At 47.0% G+C, this 18,064-nt stretch overlaps 1 protein-coding gene across 1 annotated transcript in view; it reads left to right on the top strand.

The window, feature by feature from the left end:
• Positions 1-1,531: 1,531 nt before the first annotated feature.
• Positions 1,532-18,064, top strand: part of LOC112994470 (SKI family transcriptional corepressor 2) — a 28,202-nt gene continuing 11,669 nt past the window's right edge. The window contains exons 1-5 of the mRNA XM_064501425.1: positions 1,532-3,718; positions 4,414-4,474; positions 4,797-4,871; positions 12,545-12,610; positions 13,001-13,099. Of these exons, the coding sequence (XP_064357495.1) occupies positions 1,532-3,718; positions 4,414-4,474; positions 4,797-4,871; positions 12,545-12,610; positions 13,001-13,099 (2,488 nt within the window). The remainder of the gene's footprint in view (positions 3,719-4,413; positions 4,475-4,796; positions 4,872-12,544; positions 12,611-13,000; positions 13,100-18,064) is intronic.

Genomic DNA, 18,064 nt, shown 5'->3' with positions numbered 1-18,064 from the left:
AACCTCCCCGGGCACCGCGTGTTTTCGTGGTTTAGGAGGGCGCAGAGGGGGTTGACATCGCTCCTGCGCCTGGGCAGAAAAACCAGAGAGATAGCAGCAGCATTTGTGTTAAAAAAATAAAAGATAAATCAGAGCTGTATTAGGAAATATCCGGCCGCTGCAGGTTTTTTTTCCTGGTTCAGCTAGAAGGCAGCTTTGGGGATTTTTTTTGGAGGGGGGGAGGTTTTTGTGCCGTCGCTCCGCAGGTTGCAGCCGGATGTCCCTCGTCTTCAGCCGGAGAGGGGCTGGGGAGCCCCCGGGGAGGGGGCCAACCCCGGCTGGCTTTGGGGCGGGCGGGGGAGAAAACGGCAAGAAAATGGAGATTTTTCCTGGCGACGTTGCGTTTATTTTTCGGGGAGCTCTTGAAACACCTACATTTTTGCTGCACCGTCTTCAGATGCTTTCGGGGGGGAAAAAAGGGGGAGGCAGGCGAAGCGCGGTTTTTGCCTTTCTTTTGCATAATGCAACGAGCAAACGACGCCGTTAACGCCGCGTTAGCGCCGCGGGCGCTTAAGCGCGCACCGCGGTCCCGTCGAGGCAGGGCGGGGGGGAGGGGGGGGCCTCTCCTGACCCTCACCGTCCCGTCGGGCCGCCGAAGCAACTTTTCCCCTGCCTTCGCACCGCCTGCGATTTGCGGCGGCTCCTTTAGAAATGGTGTTTCCGAAAGGACGTGCGGACGCGGATGGAAAATACTCATTTTTTTGGAAGCGATCGCGCTCAGACGGGGGGGGGGGATTATTAAAAAAAGGGGGGCGCCCAGCACTTTCCCCTCCGGTGCAAATCGGTGGCGAAGCCGGCGCGGCCCCGACGGCGGATTAACCCCCCCCCAACACCCCCCCTCGCGTTAATTGCGCCGCCGCGAAGGCGGCTCCGCGCAGCCCCGCACCGACGGCGCGGCCCGACCCCCCCCCCCGCCTCCTTCCCTCCTCCCCACGCGGGGCGGGGAGGCGCGGCCGGGCCCGCTGACGTCACCGCGCCCACGGGGGGCCGCGGCGCGCGGCCGCCCCGCGCCCAGACACGCGCGGAGGCTCCGCGCTGCGCTGCGCCGGGGGCGGCGGGGATGCGCGTCCGTGGCGGCGGCGGTGGCGGTGCCCGGCGGCCGCGCAGGTAACGGCGGAGCGGGGCGCGGAAAGGGCGCTCGGCGAGACGGTAAAGTTCCTCCGGCGGGGGGGGCGGGTTTGGGGACTCGCCGGTACGTGGGGACGCTCCGAAATGGGTGGGGGGGGGGGAAGCCGGTAATTCGCCGTGATCGCCGCCCCCGGGGCGGGATGCGGTAACGAGGGGCCGTCGGGGAGCAGGGAACCCGGGCCGCGCAAGCCGGGGGTAACGGCGGGGGGGATGTTGCGTGCCGCCCCGATCCGTCGGGATCTCGTCGTCGTCGTCTTCAACCCCGACGGCGGCCCCGGTGCCCGCTCCGTGCGTGCGGCGCTGACGGCTCTCCCTTTCCGCCCCCCCGCAGCTGGCGCAGAGCAGCCCCCCCGGCGCTGAGGCGATGGCGACGAGCCCGCTGCCCGCCCCCACGGACATCCTGCTGCCGTCGCCGTCCGGCACGTACCCGCCGGAGCCCATGAGCCAGGCGCGGGGCGGCCACGGCGCCATGAAGCCCAACCAGGTGGGGCAGGTGATCCTCTACGGCATCCCCATCGTCTCCCTGGTCATCGACGGGCAGGAGCGGCTGTGCCTGGCGCAGATCTCCAACACGCTGCTGAAGAACTTCAGCTACAACGAGATCCACAACCGGCGCGTGGCCCTGGGCATCACCTGCGTGCAGTGCACGCCGGTGCAGCTGGAGATCCTGCGGCGCGCCGGGGCCATGCCCATCTCCTCCCGCCGCTGCGGCATGATCACCAAGCGGGAGGCCGAGCGGCTCTGCAAGTCCTTCCTGGGCGAGAACCGGCCGCCCAAGCTGCCCGACAACTTCGCCTTCGACGTGTCGCACGAGTGCGCCTGGGGCTGCCGCGGCAGCTTCATCCCGGCGCGCTACAACAGCTCCCGCGCCAAGTGCATCAAGTGCAGCTACTGCAGCATGTACTTCTCGCCCAACAAGTTCATCTTCCACTCGCACCGCACCCCCGACGCCAAGTACACGCAGCCCGACGCCGCCAACTTCAACTCGTGGCGCCGCCACCTCAAGCTCACCGACAAGAGCCCCCAGGACGAGCTGGTCTTCGCCTGGGAGGACGTCAAGGCCATGTTCAACGGCGGCAGCCGCAAGCGGGCCCTGCCGCCGCCGCCCGCCGCCGCCGCCGCCGCCCCGTCGTGCCACCCGCTGGGCGCCGTGAAGGCGGCGGCGGCGGCGGCCGTGGTGGGCGGCGGGCTGCTGAGCCCGCACCTGCTGGCGGCGCCGCCGGAGCTGCACCAGAAGCGGCCGCGCTTCGAGGAGGACGAGGAGCTGCCCGAGGCGGCGCACGGCGCCAAGAGCCCGCGCAGCTACCCGGTGATCCCGGTGCCCAGCAAGGGCTCCTTCGGCGGCGTCCTCCAGAAGTTCCCGGCCTGCGGCGGCCTCTTCCCGCACCCCTACGGCTTCCCCGCCGCCGCCTTCGGCCTCTGCCACAAGAAGGAGGAGGGCGGCGAGGCGCTGGGCGCGGCGCACAAGGGCGGCGGCGGCGGCGGCGGCGGGGGGCTCTCGGGGCTCTTCTGGCCCGGCAGGAAGGACGCCGCCTTCTACCCGCCCTTCTGCATGTTCTGGCCGCCGCGCACGCCGGGCGGGCTGCCCGTGCCCACCTACCTGCAGCCGCCGCCGCAGCCCCCGCCGCCGCCGCCCCCGCCGCCGCCGCCCGGCGCCCTGGGCTGCGCGCTGGGCGACGGCGCGGGGCTGCTGCGCCAGGCCTTCCTGGAGCTGCCCGAGCCCGGCGCCGAGGCGGCCGCCGCGGGGCTGCCCACGCCGCCCGCCGCCCCGCCGCCGCCGCCCGCCGCCGCCGCCGCCGCCGCCGCGCGGGACCCGCTCTTCGAGGCGCCCCCTGGCGGCGGCGGCGGTGGTGGTGGCGGCGCGGAGCCCAACTCGCCGCCCGCCGCGGAGGGCGGCCGCGTCCCCGCGCACCACCCGCACCTGCTGGAGGCGGCGGCGGGGCGCAAGGCGGGCGGCGGCGGGTACCACCACTCCAGCGCCTTCCGGCCCGTGGGCGGCAAGGAGGACTCGGAGAGCCTGGCCAAGCTGCACGGCCCGCCGCGCCCCGCCTCGCCGCTGCTGCTGCTGCCGCCGCCCCGCGCCTCCGCCGCCGACGAGGAGGAGGAGGAGGAAGAGGCGGCGGCGGCGGGCTGCCCGCGCCACCCGCTGCCCCCGCACCGCCTCCTCTCGCCCGCCGGCAGCTTCGCCAGCGAGGACAGCAGCGAGGAGGAGGAGGAGGACGAGGCGGAGGTGGACGTCGAGGGGCACAAGCCCCCCGAGGAGGAGGAGGACGACGAGGAGGAGGACGACGACGAGGAGGAGGAAGAGGGCGAGCGGCCGCCGCGCGGCGCCGACCCCCTCACGGCCGGTGGCCGCTTCCCGCTGGGACGCGGCGCCGCGGACAAGGGCGGCCGGGATCGCCCCACCGCCGGCCCCTTCCCCGCCGCCCGGCCGCCGCCTGAGGAGAGGCCGGGGGAGGGCCAGGCCCCGCTGCCCCCCAAGGCCGGCGGCGGCGGCGGTGGCAGCCCGACGCACCACCCTGCGCCAGAGGAGCAGCCCCCTTACAAAGATGTAAATATCCCCTTCGAGCTCCTTCTGGCTGAATTAGTAGCGTTAAAATCCCCGCCACGCACACGGCGAGGCGGGAGGAAGATGGCGCGCTGGGGTGTGTCCCTGCCCCGGCCGCCATTTCAGGCCTGGGTGAGGCCGGCGGGCCCGGCCGCCATGTTGGGCCCGGCCGCCATGTTGGGCCCGGCTCCTCACAGGGCGTCAGGCCCGACTGCGCCTCCCTGCCAAAAAACACCCATCTGGCCCAAAATGCCCCACTCTGGGAGGTGCGGGGCCTGCTCCCGGGCATGTCCACCCCCAAAGCAGGCCGAGCGCGCCCGGGCCGCAACGTGGCTAAACACCAGCCCTAACGTTGTAGAGGAAGAAGCAGGTTTCCTCCATTGTGGGTCCCTGAGGTGCGCGGCTGCCTGTGGGCAGTGCAGAAGCGTTTTTCCAGGCATTTCTAGGTGGCCCAACCTCACAGAGAATAATCCCGGCCTCGGAGCCCCTCGCCCGCGAAGCTGCCCCGCGCGCGGTGCTCGTCCTTCCCACAAAAACATATTTGAAAGATATTATCTTGGGAAACGCCACGGGGGTCTTTCTCTTGGCGCTCTTTTTTTTTGTGTGTGTGCTGTAGGTATCTGACCGCGACTGTGTGTCTGCGTGTAATTGTTTTTCCATATTGATTTTGTGCGTTTTTGCTCTTTCTGCTGCTCTAGAATCAGAAGAGCAAGGAGAGTAATCAAGTCATCCTGCCTACGAAAGAGGATAACTTCTCAGGTAAGAGCAAACGTAGGTCTGCCCGCTCACCATAACGCAAAAGAATTCACAGTTCTGTGAGTTGTATCAGTTTATTCTCTATCGCTCGATTTAAACAAAAATAAATCACTTCCATGATTTCAATTAAAAAAATCCATTAAACATTCTAATAGTCTCTCTATGGTGGTAATTTAGCATTATATTCATCCACATCCAAAATGCTTCTCTGTGTGTGCTGAACATACAAATATATATGCTGCTTTCCGGATTCTAATATTCATCTTGCTTTGCGAGGTCTTGCTGCTAAAAGCATTTTAAGTGCTGCGTTTTGTTTGGATTTCAGATAAGAACAAGGAGCATAATTTTTTCATCACAGATTCAGAGCCTTCAGGAGGAGACTTCTGGAGAGACATAGCAGGTAGGCTCAGAAGAAGGAGGCAGAGGATAAAGAGGCAGAGACTCAAATTCATAATCAAATGTCTGAATATTTAGTACAAGGGTAAAGATAAAAACAATTCCGAGCAAATATAACTGAGAAAAATGCAAATAGGTGGAAAGCAGTGACATTAATAGGAATAAGATTATTAATTGCTGGGCATATTTCAGCAGAAATTTCAGAAATATATCAGGTTACACAATGAAACAGGCTGGAAAAGCATAAAATGACAATAATTGAAATGTTCTCTTTGAAACCTTCCATTAAAAAGGATCACAGCTTATTGCTTTTAATATCTGTCAGAAAGACATTAAAGGTGTTTTATGACATCTATGCCAACATTTATATTATCTCCATGATAATGATCTCTACACAAAATGTATAATACATTTACAAAAATTACATTATACAAATTAAATGAAACCACCTTTTACTGATTGCTAAATGTCTCCAAGGGGTTTGGGAAAGACGTGATTAGAAGTTTTGATACTAAGTTGTCTATTGCAGTGTCTTAAGGAGAGGGTTTTGTTTCTTGGGAAAAAGGAATCTAATTTTCCATTTATGTAATGCAAACTGCCTTGGCTTTGACTATTCACGGTTAATTGACTGTCAAACGAGGTTGTTATCCTCAGGCAATGTCTGCAAATTTGCCTGTCAAATGAGACAGAGAGAGCAAGCGGGGAGAGAGAGAGTTGTACAAGGAGTGGAAATGAAGAAATGGGATCTTACAGAAATCTTATATAATAGCAGAGAACAATTGAAAGATCACGAACGTTTCTAGATGTGTTCCCTTTTAGAGGATATTTCTTAGAAATACCTAACAATACTAATTCCTACTTTAGGTACAGTATGTGAAGAAAACAAAATCCACGTTTTGGGTTTTGCGACTATCTGATTGTGAGGGAGCAAGGTTGTGGACCAATGGATAGCACTAATTATCTTCTATACCGTCAAATAATTACCATGGATAATATAGCAATGACACTAGCAGAACTAAACCTTAAGAACATCAGAATTATTAGGAGTACAGTACACTGTGCATTGTCTGTATGCTGCACTGTGGCCAATTTATTTTGAAAAATAGATTTTTTTTTGTCTTTTACAAAATGAGTCTCTCCATGCTCATATTAAAATCTAAATTATGATATTTTGCTTTTTTCTGTAGATGTTAGAGCTTATATCTCTGTATAAAACTCCAAATGTGTTGTATTCATAGATATTGCTAGTCCGTGGTACCTATACGTTTAGCTTCACAGTAGATTTAATTTTAAATCTTACTTTTCAAACATGTACTACCTTGTATACTTTGAGCCTGTGGAGAATCTTAAAGATAGTAAGTAAGCTGAGAGCCAGCACCTGGGTGACGGTCTTAGGACTGGAACTGATGTGAATTGACTGTAAAGAAATACAAAATGTTTAAGGGCTTGTTTCTGAAAATGCTTTCTGTGTGCTCTGTAAGCGAGATCAGTGCCGCTGTCTTCAGTGGGATTCATACGGATACGTTTTTGTATGATTGGGCCTTCTTAGTCTTGCACAGAATTGGTGTGTTGTATTCACCGAGCTTTTTCTGCTTGCTTGTCAGACCCTTTTGCAGAATATTCTAGCTGTCCAATTTGTTCAATATCCTTGATAGGTTTATGAGTTATTTAACCTTCTGCCTTCCTAATACAGTTAAGACAGATTAAATGATCCTGGAAATACTTCACGATGTGAAATCAGCTTATATTTATTGACTAGTAAGAGCAAACTTAAAACAAATGTAGTATTTTCTGTGTCAGAGATGATTATTTGCAAGTGCATATGTTTGTTTGTTATTCTCAGGGCGTCAGTGAACTTGAAGATTCATATTAACCTGAGCTATTTCCAAGGCTGAAGTAGATTAGATGTAGGCTTGATGATCCTGGAGCTGTTTGTACCGCATAGCCAGGAAACTGTCGGCGCAGATTCCCTTTTCAGTCAGACAGTGTTCTGAAAGAGCTCTAAATTATTCAAATTCCCATGGCACTTTTGCAAGGTATCTGTGACTAACTTACGTAACTGGTCCAGTTCTTTAGGAAAGCTGCGATTTGCCATCCCGACCCTCCTTCAGCACTTGGAGTTGAAGGGTGGAACAGCGGCGTATGCCTAGCACACAACGGCATTGCAATGCTGCCTTGCAAATACTGCATATTTTTTAAAGAGAGGTTCAGTTCAGTAAGCTGTTCCCAAACCTATCTAAATTTTCATCTGTTTTAATGAGAAACGTGAGCTCTACAGTGGGTGTTAACAGCTAGAAGTCAGTTTCTCAAATCTTATCATTTCCCCATTTTTGGTTTTTGGTTTGTAAGAATGGCATGGCAGTTATTTTAGGAAAATTCAGATTAAGAGCAGTGAGCCAAATTCTTCTTTCATTTGCTCCTATATATATATATATATCCAGAATAACTCTGCTAATGTTGGTGGATTTACAGCAGTTTATAGATGGTCGAAAACAGCCCAGTGTTTATTTTCTACAGCAAACTGAACTGATTGCATAGACTTTACTGGGGTAAATGCTAAAGGTTGCAGCATTGGATCCAGAAGTTAAATGACATAAACTCTATTACAGAAGGTGTTTGCAAAAAAAATGAAAAAGTTAAAAGTTCAGATGGGGGAAGACAAGGCAAAATTTAGATGTGGAGCCTGATCCTGTGTGTTAGAGATGAGACCGTGTATGAGTACATGGCTCTGCATGACAGACAAATCTGCAGACAAACTGTAGGATCAAGTCCTTATTTACTCTTGCTGTCTTCTTTCTCTTCTGCTATTACTAAAGAGCTCAGTCTCTTTGAATTATTAATAGAGGGTGGAGTGTTTTTAAATTTCATAATTTTTTTTTGCAAGTCTCTCGATCTTTGGTGTTTTCTTAAAGCCCCATCTTCTGGAATCTCGTGAGAATCTCACCTACCATTTAAAACAACCCCAAAACAGAAATCTGCTAGCTCTCATGCTTTTAGAATAAATTTATGAAACACTTCTCAGATATGTGCATCAGGTTCAGACCAAAAGGCAGCTGATTTGTTGCCTCTCTAAAACATGTCCTATTTTTAAGTCAGTCACAATTTTTGAATGTTCAGATTTGAAGTCGTGAAACCCTGTATTTCCCTGTATACCTTGTACTTTAACACAGATTTTTTTTTTAAATCAGATGATTGTGTTAAGGTTTAAATGGAGATTATAAAAGAGACTTTATCTGTGCAAAAATAGAACTAGTTTGTTTTAAAGCTAAACCACTTTCAGGGCAAATTAACATTTTGTAAGATTTTGTAAGATTTTGTAAGACATATGTATATTGGCCCCAATACAGAGAAGTACTTAGGAAGATGCTTATTAAGTTTCTTAAAATAGGCATGTTTTCCCAAGTCCTGATTGGCATATTGGCTATTCATCCCCAAAATGTGGCATAGCTCCTTTTCAAGATGCATGAATATTTTCAGTAAGTTTGTGTTTTGCTGGGATTTCTTCAAGACATGCGCAAGAACTGTGCACGTTTTAAAGCGAATAAGTAACTGTTAAAACAAGTGGAGCCTTTGGAGCTCTCAAAGCCTGCTAGTTCACATCCGCCTATATTTTTTAATGGATATATATTTATACCCGGAAAATACTGACATCTTCCCTACTGCTGTTGTATCTGTACACAGCATTATCTCCAGCAAAAACTATCAGTGGACTTCTAAGTTATGACGGTCCTGGCAGACCATGGATGCTGCAGGCTTCGTAACAGTAAAGCTCACCTCGTAGGAGCGAGCTACAGAGCTGGCTGGGAGATGGGGACCTCACGCGCTCCATGATATTTAGTACTGTCTTGGAATAATAAGGCCCGTGCTGAGCCACAGATGGGGCAAATGACTGGATTTGGCGTGATTTGGAAACACAGAAGTAATGAGAAAGGGTAATAGGAGTTTCCTGGGGACAGGGCACGGGTCTGAGAGTCAGGAGAGTGGAGTTACACTGCTGGTCCATCGCAGATCTGCTTTGGGCACAACGTTCATCCTTCTGCACGTCATTTGCCCATCAGCATAGCTGAGTTGCCTGGGCTGGCATGGAAATTTTTAGCTGGTGTTTAAAGAACACCCCGAGTTTCCCAAGGAGGAGCTGCGGAAGAGCAGAGTGTGCCCTAGGTGGTACAGAATGAAAAAGTAGCCTGAGTATGTCTGGTTTGGTTTTTTTGCTATGGAGAGAGGAAATGTGCACTCGTTTAGGGGCGAGGAACTGTAGAAACGTTTCTGTTAATTTTTTATTAAAAACTCAAATCTTAGCTACTCCAGCAGGTGTAGAGCTAATAAAACGGTGGCGTCACAAGAAGTGAGGTTATGTCAACGTACAAATCAGCACCTCTTATTTTCAGATTGTTGATTAAGTAATTTGAAGTATGTTTACCCACGGATGTCACTTCTCATTTCCTCCATGGGTGGATATTCACGTTTGAGAATAAGAGTGCCATTTATTTAGCCCAAAAATACAACCCACATACTTTCATTCCAGAATATACACGTCAACACACCTGAGCTAATCGGGAAGAACACAGGTAACAAAAATGTCAGCTGAGCCCGTGCAAACTGGAACACTTTCCAACCTTATCTCCATATCCAGCAAACTATTTTTAGTTTGATTTCTTTTTTCCGAGCAAACGGAGATTGGGCACTCTTAAACAAAACCTACGTGTCCAGGCGGGTTCCACAGCTTTCAGTGCTGCTGTGTTAAATGCTGCTGAACAGGCACAAGTTTGTGTGTAGACAAGGCCCAAGAGAGCTACGGCGGAGCTATTACAAGGGGAAGTGATTTTTTCCTAGACTGATTAAAATTCTTTGGGCTTTCTGTTTGTTTGTTTTTAAACACCTATTTAGCTTTTAATTAACATTTAAGAGAAAGGAAACTGATTAAATATTCAATACCTCCTCCCTTTCAATTAAGGTATAAGAGTACACAACACATGATGAGGCCTCTGGGAAGTATGGAAAAAACTGAGAAGAGCAGACTCCTGATTATCATTTTGAGGGGGACTGGAAAGGTGAAATCTATCAGAGTATTATTATTACTATTAATGATAATAATGTCAAGGCATTTTTGAATATCAGAAAGCAGTTTAAAAATGCGGTTGAGCCTTTAAAGTCATATATGCTATTTTTTGCCTTTAAATATCCTCGCTCTTCCCATCCTGTTCATTTCTATTTCAACGGCAAGGATGGGGGATTTTCTAATAAGCCTTTCTGTAGCTTAGTAGGGAAGCTGCGGATGTTGAAGACGTTATTCTTCATGCTACATGCTCTTATTTTCATCTTGATGCGGTTCTTTCGGTCCCAGCGAGTCGGCAGCCTCAAACCAAACAGCCCTGAAAGCTCAACCAAGCAATTGGGAAAGAACCGTCTGTGTTGCCACTACACTGTATGCTAGGATCTAGTCCCTTCCCCTTTCTCTTCCTCCCCCTTGGAGAATCCAATTACCTTCTATCTGTGAGTCTGTTCTCCCTCAAAATAGCTCATGAAACATTCAGGAAAAAAAACGAAGTGAAAGAAACTGATTGGGGGGAAAAATACTAGTGTTTATAATTTAACAAATCTTCTTCCTATAACTTAAATTTTTCTTTTAGATTTTTTTTTATTAGCAATCATGTTCAAAATGAAATTGTTAACTAAAAAGAAATCATTTTACCTTATGCAGACAGCTCAAACCTCTGCCCAACGAGTGATATATGTTTCTTTTGAGTTTTAAGCTTGTTATTTCTTTTAATGGTGTGAAACAAATTACCTGAAGAAAATATTTATATCAAATATAAAAAAAAATCGTGTAATTGTGTTATGTAAACAAATTTTTTAATGGAAGAAGTGCTGGCAGCAGATACCGGTTGTTTAAACATATATGCCTGAATAAGTTTTTTTTAATTAGGGAAGAAGAAGAGAGAGAGATGCTAAAATGCATAGATATTGAATATGTTTCATATACTATAATATGACTTAAAGGTTTACAGGATGTAGGGATACATTGATTTTGAAAGTAAAAACACATGTTTTGCAAAAAGATTTCTGACTGCATGTAAAACAAGACCTTCCAATTGGACTTTTAAATTAACTCAGTGTCATGACCTGCTATCAGATGCACGGTGTAGTAAGAATTCTTCAAGTAGTTGCTATCTATCTAATCTGTTTTTTTTTTAACCTGGTTTTTGCTATACCTCTGTATATTCCAAAAAAGTAGAGTATTTCCTCCATGACTCTTTTTTCCAAACACGTAAGGACGTGAGTAGCTTTACGTGTGTATCTTCAGCGTGATTGCTCATCACTAGAATTGATGATGTGTATTTACTGGCTGGACTAAAACAAGAGTTAGTTCAGTAATTAGCTACTTATCTAATATTTTGTTAATTACTAAGAGTCTATTTCTACTTCAACTGTAAGTAATAGAAAATCTCCCATAAATTTCTGTGCAAGTGGTATTTGTCTTTTAAAAACCTGTTTTCATGGCTTTTTGTTTCAAAATTCTGTTCATAGAAATTAGAGGAAAAATTCAGAGTTCCAGAGGATAATTAAATAATAGTCTGTCAGAAGGTTCATAGTTAGTTAAACTGTCATCCAGGTGAACTTAATGCATTGGGGAATTTTTATTTGTTTGTTTTTGATTTTGTTTTTTTTTTTTTATTTGTAAAGGGGAAAGATTGCAAGAAGCAGTGCGTATATATCTAGAAATAATCAAATTCTGTAAAACAGAAAATTCACTCCTCCTTTATTAAAAAGTGTGTAAGTAAGTGACCAAAAACGGAAGTTTCTGAATTTCTTGACTTCAGAGCTGTGTCTTTCAGGTTCTTTCTCAGCTGGATATGAAGTATAGTCAGATATAACAAGCCCACACCATAGGACTGTAAAAAAGTATACAGTTAAAGAGCTGAAGAAGGCAGAGAGGCTGATGCAAAAGGAGTTTTACTTGAAAAATTTGGGATGGGAAAGGGTCTGCCCAGGTGGATAGCATCGACTTCCCTTTGTGAAGAGAGATGAGACTCTGGAGAAGGCTCTGCCCTGTTCCCTGCTCACTTCTAGGCATTTTCCAATAAGTGCATCTTCAGGAGGGGTTAGAGGGAGAGCGTGAATCGGTTTGGCAGAACACGTGCAAGAAGGGCTCTCCTAGGCACCGAGAAGACCTCAAGTCTCCTCCAGGAGTTGGAGAAGTCGGAGGGAGAAATGGCTGTCTGTGGAGTAGGGAGATACTTCACTAAACAAGAAGCAAATCCAAGCCCTGTAAACACTTGTGCTCACATATGCTAGGCAACGTGGAGCCAAGCTGTGCTGATGAAATGTGTCTATGGAGTAAAATTTCACAGAAAGTGTTTCTGGACCCGAGCGTCTTGGAGCAGGATGCGATAGCGTACTGGAGATCCTGAGAGGAGCCAGGGCTTCAGAGGAGCGCGGGTAGTACCCCGTCCAAATTTGAGAATCTTTACTTGCAAAACCAAAATGTGCTTGGTCACAAAGGGGGCTTGTCCTGTTCAGGAATGGCCTCTGCATGTTGTGCAGAAACCTTTCTTCTTTTTCTGTTTGTTTTTCTTTTTTTTATCTCCAGACTCTGAAGCAGTTACATAGTAAGGACAGTACTGATACAAAGCAATATTGGTAAATCAGTAACTTTTTTGTTTTCTTTTTTTTAAGGCGAACACACGCAAGAAACCAATTCACCTCATTCACTGAAGAAGGATGTAGAAAACATGGGAAAAGGTAAAACAAATAAGTGCCTCTTATGTTATAAAACTGCTCTTTGTTTTAATAGAATATGAGGATAATAGGGGGCATTTTTGTTCTGCACCATATTTTAAGCTTGTCAAGTAACATATGAATAATATATGGACCTTTGGGTGGATATAATTGAGATTAATGCATATATATCAATCAATACATGACACTGTAATATAATACTTTAAAATAATATATTACATTGATTTATATTCATGGCTTTCTGCACAAAATCTATCGTAGGTCTACGCAACACTTTCTTTTTTTTATAACTGCTAAAATATTTTGTCTTATAGTAATGAATTGCTCTGCAACTGTTCTCTCAAGAATTATTTATACAGATTAGTAAAACCACTTTTCTTTTCTCTTTGTTAGAGGAACTCCAGAAGGTTTTGTTTGAACAAATTGACTTACGAAGGAGACTAGAACAGGAATTCCAGGTGTTGAAAGGAAACACATCTTTCCCAGTGTTCAGTAAGAAACGTATCTGTGGTTTTGGTGTTACTTGCGGGTTGTTGTTTGTTGTTACACTGTTGAAGTGGAAGAGGAATGTTCTCAGTTGTGTTGCCAGGATCTTTGGTTTGGTTCTGCTGGGGTTGATGGGACTTTTGCTGTGGCTTTTCAGGCTGCCAAAGCAGGTCTTTTTTAGAGCAAATCTGAAGCTGGATGTCTGTTTTGGTGTATATTTTACTGGATTTGGAAAAAAAACATGTTGCCCACATATTCAACAGCACACTGAAGCCCCAGGAGTAGAGAATGAGTGGTGTGTCTGCCTCCCAGTAAACTTTGATCCCAGAACTAATAAAAAGTGTTAAAGCCTGCTGGAAAGAGGGTCTTCCAGCATAGGGCCATCATACCGCTTCCTGTGCTACACTCCCTTTCTGCTGGAAGGAATGACTGAGTATAGCGAAACATGTCTGGGGTTTTTGGGTCCATCGATGTCAGTCTTCATAACCACCTTCTTGGAGGCTTTTGAAACCAGTGTAATTTATCATGACCTTCAGATGGTTCCAGCTGACGCTGGAGAATTGATCTGGCCTATGTTTAAGAAGCACAAAGACCTGTTTGGATTTTTTTCTCTTGAGATGGGCTATCAGAGATGATTCTTTCACCATGGCTTATAAGCAGGGTGCTGGAATATGCTGGGCATGCATTTAATAAAAGAAAACAAAATGGAAGATTGGTAGGGTTTTCACGAAGCTGCCAGAAAGCTGAATTTCCTACACTGGGATATGGTAGAAGACCTATTGCTTGAGGCCTTTCAAATTACGCTGGCAGCAGCAGTGGAAAATGTGCTTCCGGAAGAAAACCCATATAGGTCAGGACAAGCTAGAAGATACGGTAAGGGCTTTCCAACTTGTGATGAATGTAGTGTTATGGAGCTGCAATGACCACGGTATCACCTTTGCTCTCTGCCAGTCAGAGCACGACGTAGAGTTCGGTATTGTAGTGCAGCCTTTTCTGTGTCTGGCTGCCACAGCTCTGCAGCTGCCTGCCCAGTCTTCTCAGTTCAGTATCAAATTTAACCTAAAGGAAAAGGTCTATTTGTGCCCATTTTTTGCTTCTTCATGAAGTCCAAAGAACACCTAACAGCATCTTCATTCAGTATTTTCCTGATATTGATGGTTTTTTCAAAGCTGCTTTTTAAAACTCTGACTTTTTGTCCTCATTTTCCTGTAAGACTATACATGCATGGAACACTGTGGAGTAATATGACTCACAGTAAGCCAAGATATATGCTTTAAAACCAGACTAATTGCCAGATTGTTCTGCATTTTGTTAACTTCCATTAACCCCTACAAAACAAAAGTAACTGCCACAAGCTGAGGAATGTTGCTCCTCTTTGGCTCACAGAAAAAAGGTGGGAATGCAGACAGTTTTTCCTGCTATTTAAAGCGAATGTATTTTTTTCCGTTTTCTATAACGTCAGATAGGGTAAGTTCAGGGAAGCAGAGAAGTGCAAGACAAGACTCCGAGAATGACTCCGTCTTTAGCCCAGATATCAAAAGATGTAGACAGCTTCATAAATAAAGGAGAAGAAGAGCCTGAGGTGATACAGATATTAATGAAAGAAGGGTAACCTCATCCTTCAATATAAATTCAGTCATTACTTGGGTTTGGGAGTGAGGTAATTTTCAAATAATTTGTGTAGATCAAAACACTGATGTGTGGTATTGGTGAAATGGCATCTTGGAGCTTTGCCATTCAGGACACTCATTTATCCTTTTGTTCTTCTACAGTAAAATTAATGCTCTGTCATTGCCGTGTAAATAAACACTGCAATTAAACCACATGAAATACAATTCAAATAAAAGAAAAGAACACATATGGCCGACCAAGGAAGTGGCATCTGTGTATGCCGGCTTGAAAAATATGTGGTTTCAATGTACCACAAAGTAGTGGTCAATTTTGTTCGAGATTAAAATAGAAAACACATAATGTGCTATAAACAATATATGCAAGTGACCGTAAAACCGATGTACGGATTTAGATTTACCAAAAAAATAGCCCTCCTCCACGTCTAATAAAATGAGAAAACAGGCCTCTGTAAAGCAAATAAGTGTAAAATGCAAGATAAGTGTGGTTTGTGCTCTGGAGCAGTAGGAGAGCCACCTAAAGAGAAGAGGTCTGCTGCAGGCTCTTGCTGCTAGTCCAGGCTGCTGCTTTAGGTCAGATATTAAAAAGTGTGTTTATTTTACCAGGTTTCCCAAATTTCTGTTCACCTGTGGTGTTATCAGATAGGAGCTAGGGAGAGAAAACTTATGAGGTCCAGCTAAGGGAAAGTGGAAGTTAAATGGTTTGGAGTTAAGGTTGTGTTGATGAACCCATCATGGTTTGGAGACATCCGAGGCTGAAGGAGGGAGCTGAGATCAGGCAGGCAGCAAGCCTTGAATTCAAGCGCGGCTCATTGCAGCATGGGGCAGAAGGCTGAGTGGCCATGGGGACTGAATCTCTGTCCCCTCCCTAAAACTGCTAAGGACGGAAACACACTGACAGGTAATTTTTACTCGCAGGGGTGGAGGTTCTCCCTGTGCTTTGCACTGTCTGTGGATAAATTAGAGGCCTTTGACTTTTAAGTCTTCTCAGCTTTTTTTTTTTAAAAAAAAAAAAGGAGAGAATTTGTTCCTCTTCCAGCAGGGAAACCAGCATGTGAGATATGGAAGACAGTGCTACATGTCTCGAAAATGTTTAAGTCAGGCTCTCGGCAGTTAACTCCAAAATTAACTTCTTCAGGTCTTGCATTGGAACTGAGCATGTTTTGGTCATTACATGTTTTTGCATCACCTAACCAGCATCCCCAGCAGCGCTGTGCAGGCCTGTGTGCATGCTCTCCTCGTGGCAATCACTATTAAATGAGAACTGATCTTCTCTGCAAGCTCATTTAGTAGTACTATGATGTTTGCTTCTCTGTGGCTAGGCCTGCTTAAAATGTGTCCTATGATAATTTATGAAACAACAGACCTTGTTTTCTGCCATTTGCATCTTTATTTTTTATATTGCCATTGTACTTGAAAGCTGAAGATAAGGTCTTCCTTTTGCATATAAGGCCTCAACACACAGCCAAAAGATCTCTTGAAGAATTTGCTGTCCTGATAGGACTATATGCACCATGCAACATAGCTGCATTTAACAACATGGGTAGTAAAACTGTGGAGACGTAGGCTGGATAGTTAGAAAGTATTTAAGTTTGTGTTAAGAAAACTCTTTAAATATTCATATCTTTCCTCCTGGGTATTGCTCATGGCTTTGTCTCTAAGCGTTCAGTCTCAAATAAGTGCTGCAGGAAAAGCCATTATCCTTACCATTAACACCCCGTTTCCACAGCGAGCTTGAACATTTGCAGTGCAGCACTGAACAGGGTTTCTGAGCTATCCGCTCTGAAAAGCGATGAGGCTGTGGAGAGGCAGTGAGGTAGGAAAGCATTGAGAAGGTGAGCAAAATTTTTCCATGTAGCCTGTTCCTTCTGGTTCCTGTAAAAGTGAAACTGGAGGACCTACCCGATGGCACAGGTCTGTCACCCTTTAGTGATGGGGACAAGAGTCCATCAGCTTTTTATACTGCACTGCTCTTTTGATAAGCAAGAGAAGAGGTGCAAACCTGCCTTATTGCTGTCGGCTGCTCTCTCTTGCCGGGTTGGCATGGAGGGAAGAGGCTGAAGAATTCTATAGGCTTTTACTTGAAATCTAAAGAATTTCATTCAGATGACATTGTCATGTCCTTTCTATGCGGCCATGCTGGGCTCCTGATGGCTTCAGCCTGACAAACTTTCTCACTATTCCTTTGTTTAATTGCTAGTTCCGTGTCATCCTGATGTGCCTCCTTACCTTTTAAACGACAACTTTTGCTCTTTGTTCAGAGAGGGCAAAATCCTCATGTGAAGGAGGAGAATAGAGCTCTGCTTCCCTTTTCTTTCTACCAGTCCCTTCGTGGGTTGTTTCTTGGTGGGAGCATGTGCCCTATCCCTGCCACGTGGTATACGCCCTTCCCTCTGTTCTCATTTGGGCTTAAGTCCTTCCATTACAATTTAGATATTTCTGTGACTCGGTACCACACCTATTCATCCTCCCAGCGCACTTGGCAGATGAAGCAGTGCTACTCTTCCTACTTTACTGGTGATGAAATCAGGTTTGGAGAGACACTCGCAGAGTCCAACACAGCAGGGTATCGGGCCCAGGCTTCCTGAGATCTATGCTAGTGTCCCAATAGCCAACATGACTATTTAACTCTTTTAATTGTGATTTGTAAGTAAAGCATTCTAGCTGCCTGGCCTCCTCCAGCTCCTCTCCAGTCTGACAGCTCTGTTGAGGTACTCTGCGCCTCGCTCTGTTGGCATTCACCTCGCTGCTTCCATGGTCTGGGTTGAGCTTCCATGTCCTGGATCAAAATGTGGGTTTTCTTTCCTCTTCTCTTTAATTGTCCATCATGATGATGGGCAGATCTCCTTCATGCTGGAATTTTCCAACTTCATTTCTTCTTGCGAATAGTTTTATTTATATTTGCCTGTCTTTTCCCCACCCTCCCACAGTAATGTCATGGAGCATAGGCCAGCAGTTCATCTTCTATCAAAGAGAGGTTTTTGCCTGAATTGGTCAGTGAGGAGGGAAATAGGGAAAGGAGGAGCTACCTGAGCAGGCAGGCTGGCCTGTGCTGTAACCCAGCTGTGCAGGAAGGCATGTTCTCTCTTTCAAAGGCTTTAACTCTTCCAGGTTCCATGTCGCTGCTTATGGAGATTTTTAGGTTTTTTGAGTTTTGTTTAAAGCTGTCAGTACTATGTTATAACTGTAAATCACATCCTACATCCTTTAATGCATTGTGTTCTCATATTTTGGACATTCCTATTGAAGTCAAGAGATTTATACCAAAGCAACAGAAAGCGGTTTTTGCTCTTCTCTTCAGTGTTTGTAGAAGCTTCATCTGATTAATAACTGCAGAATGTGG

The sequence above is a fragment of the Dromaius novaehollandiae genome, chromosome Z (assembly GCF_036370855.1).
Source record: "Dromaius novaehollandiae isolate bDroNov1 chromosome Z, bDroNov1.hap1, whole genome shotgun sequence".
NCBI classification, from domain to species: Eukaryota; Metazoa; Chordata; class Aves; order Casuariiformes; family Dromaiidae; genus Dromaius; species Dromaius novaehollandiae.
This window is presented reverse-complemented; position numbering and strand designations above follow the sequence as displayed.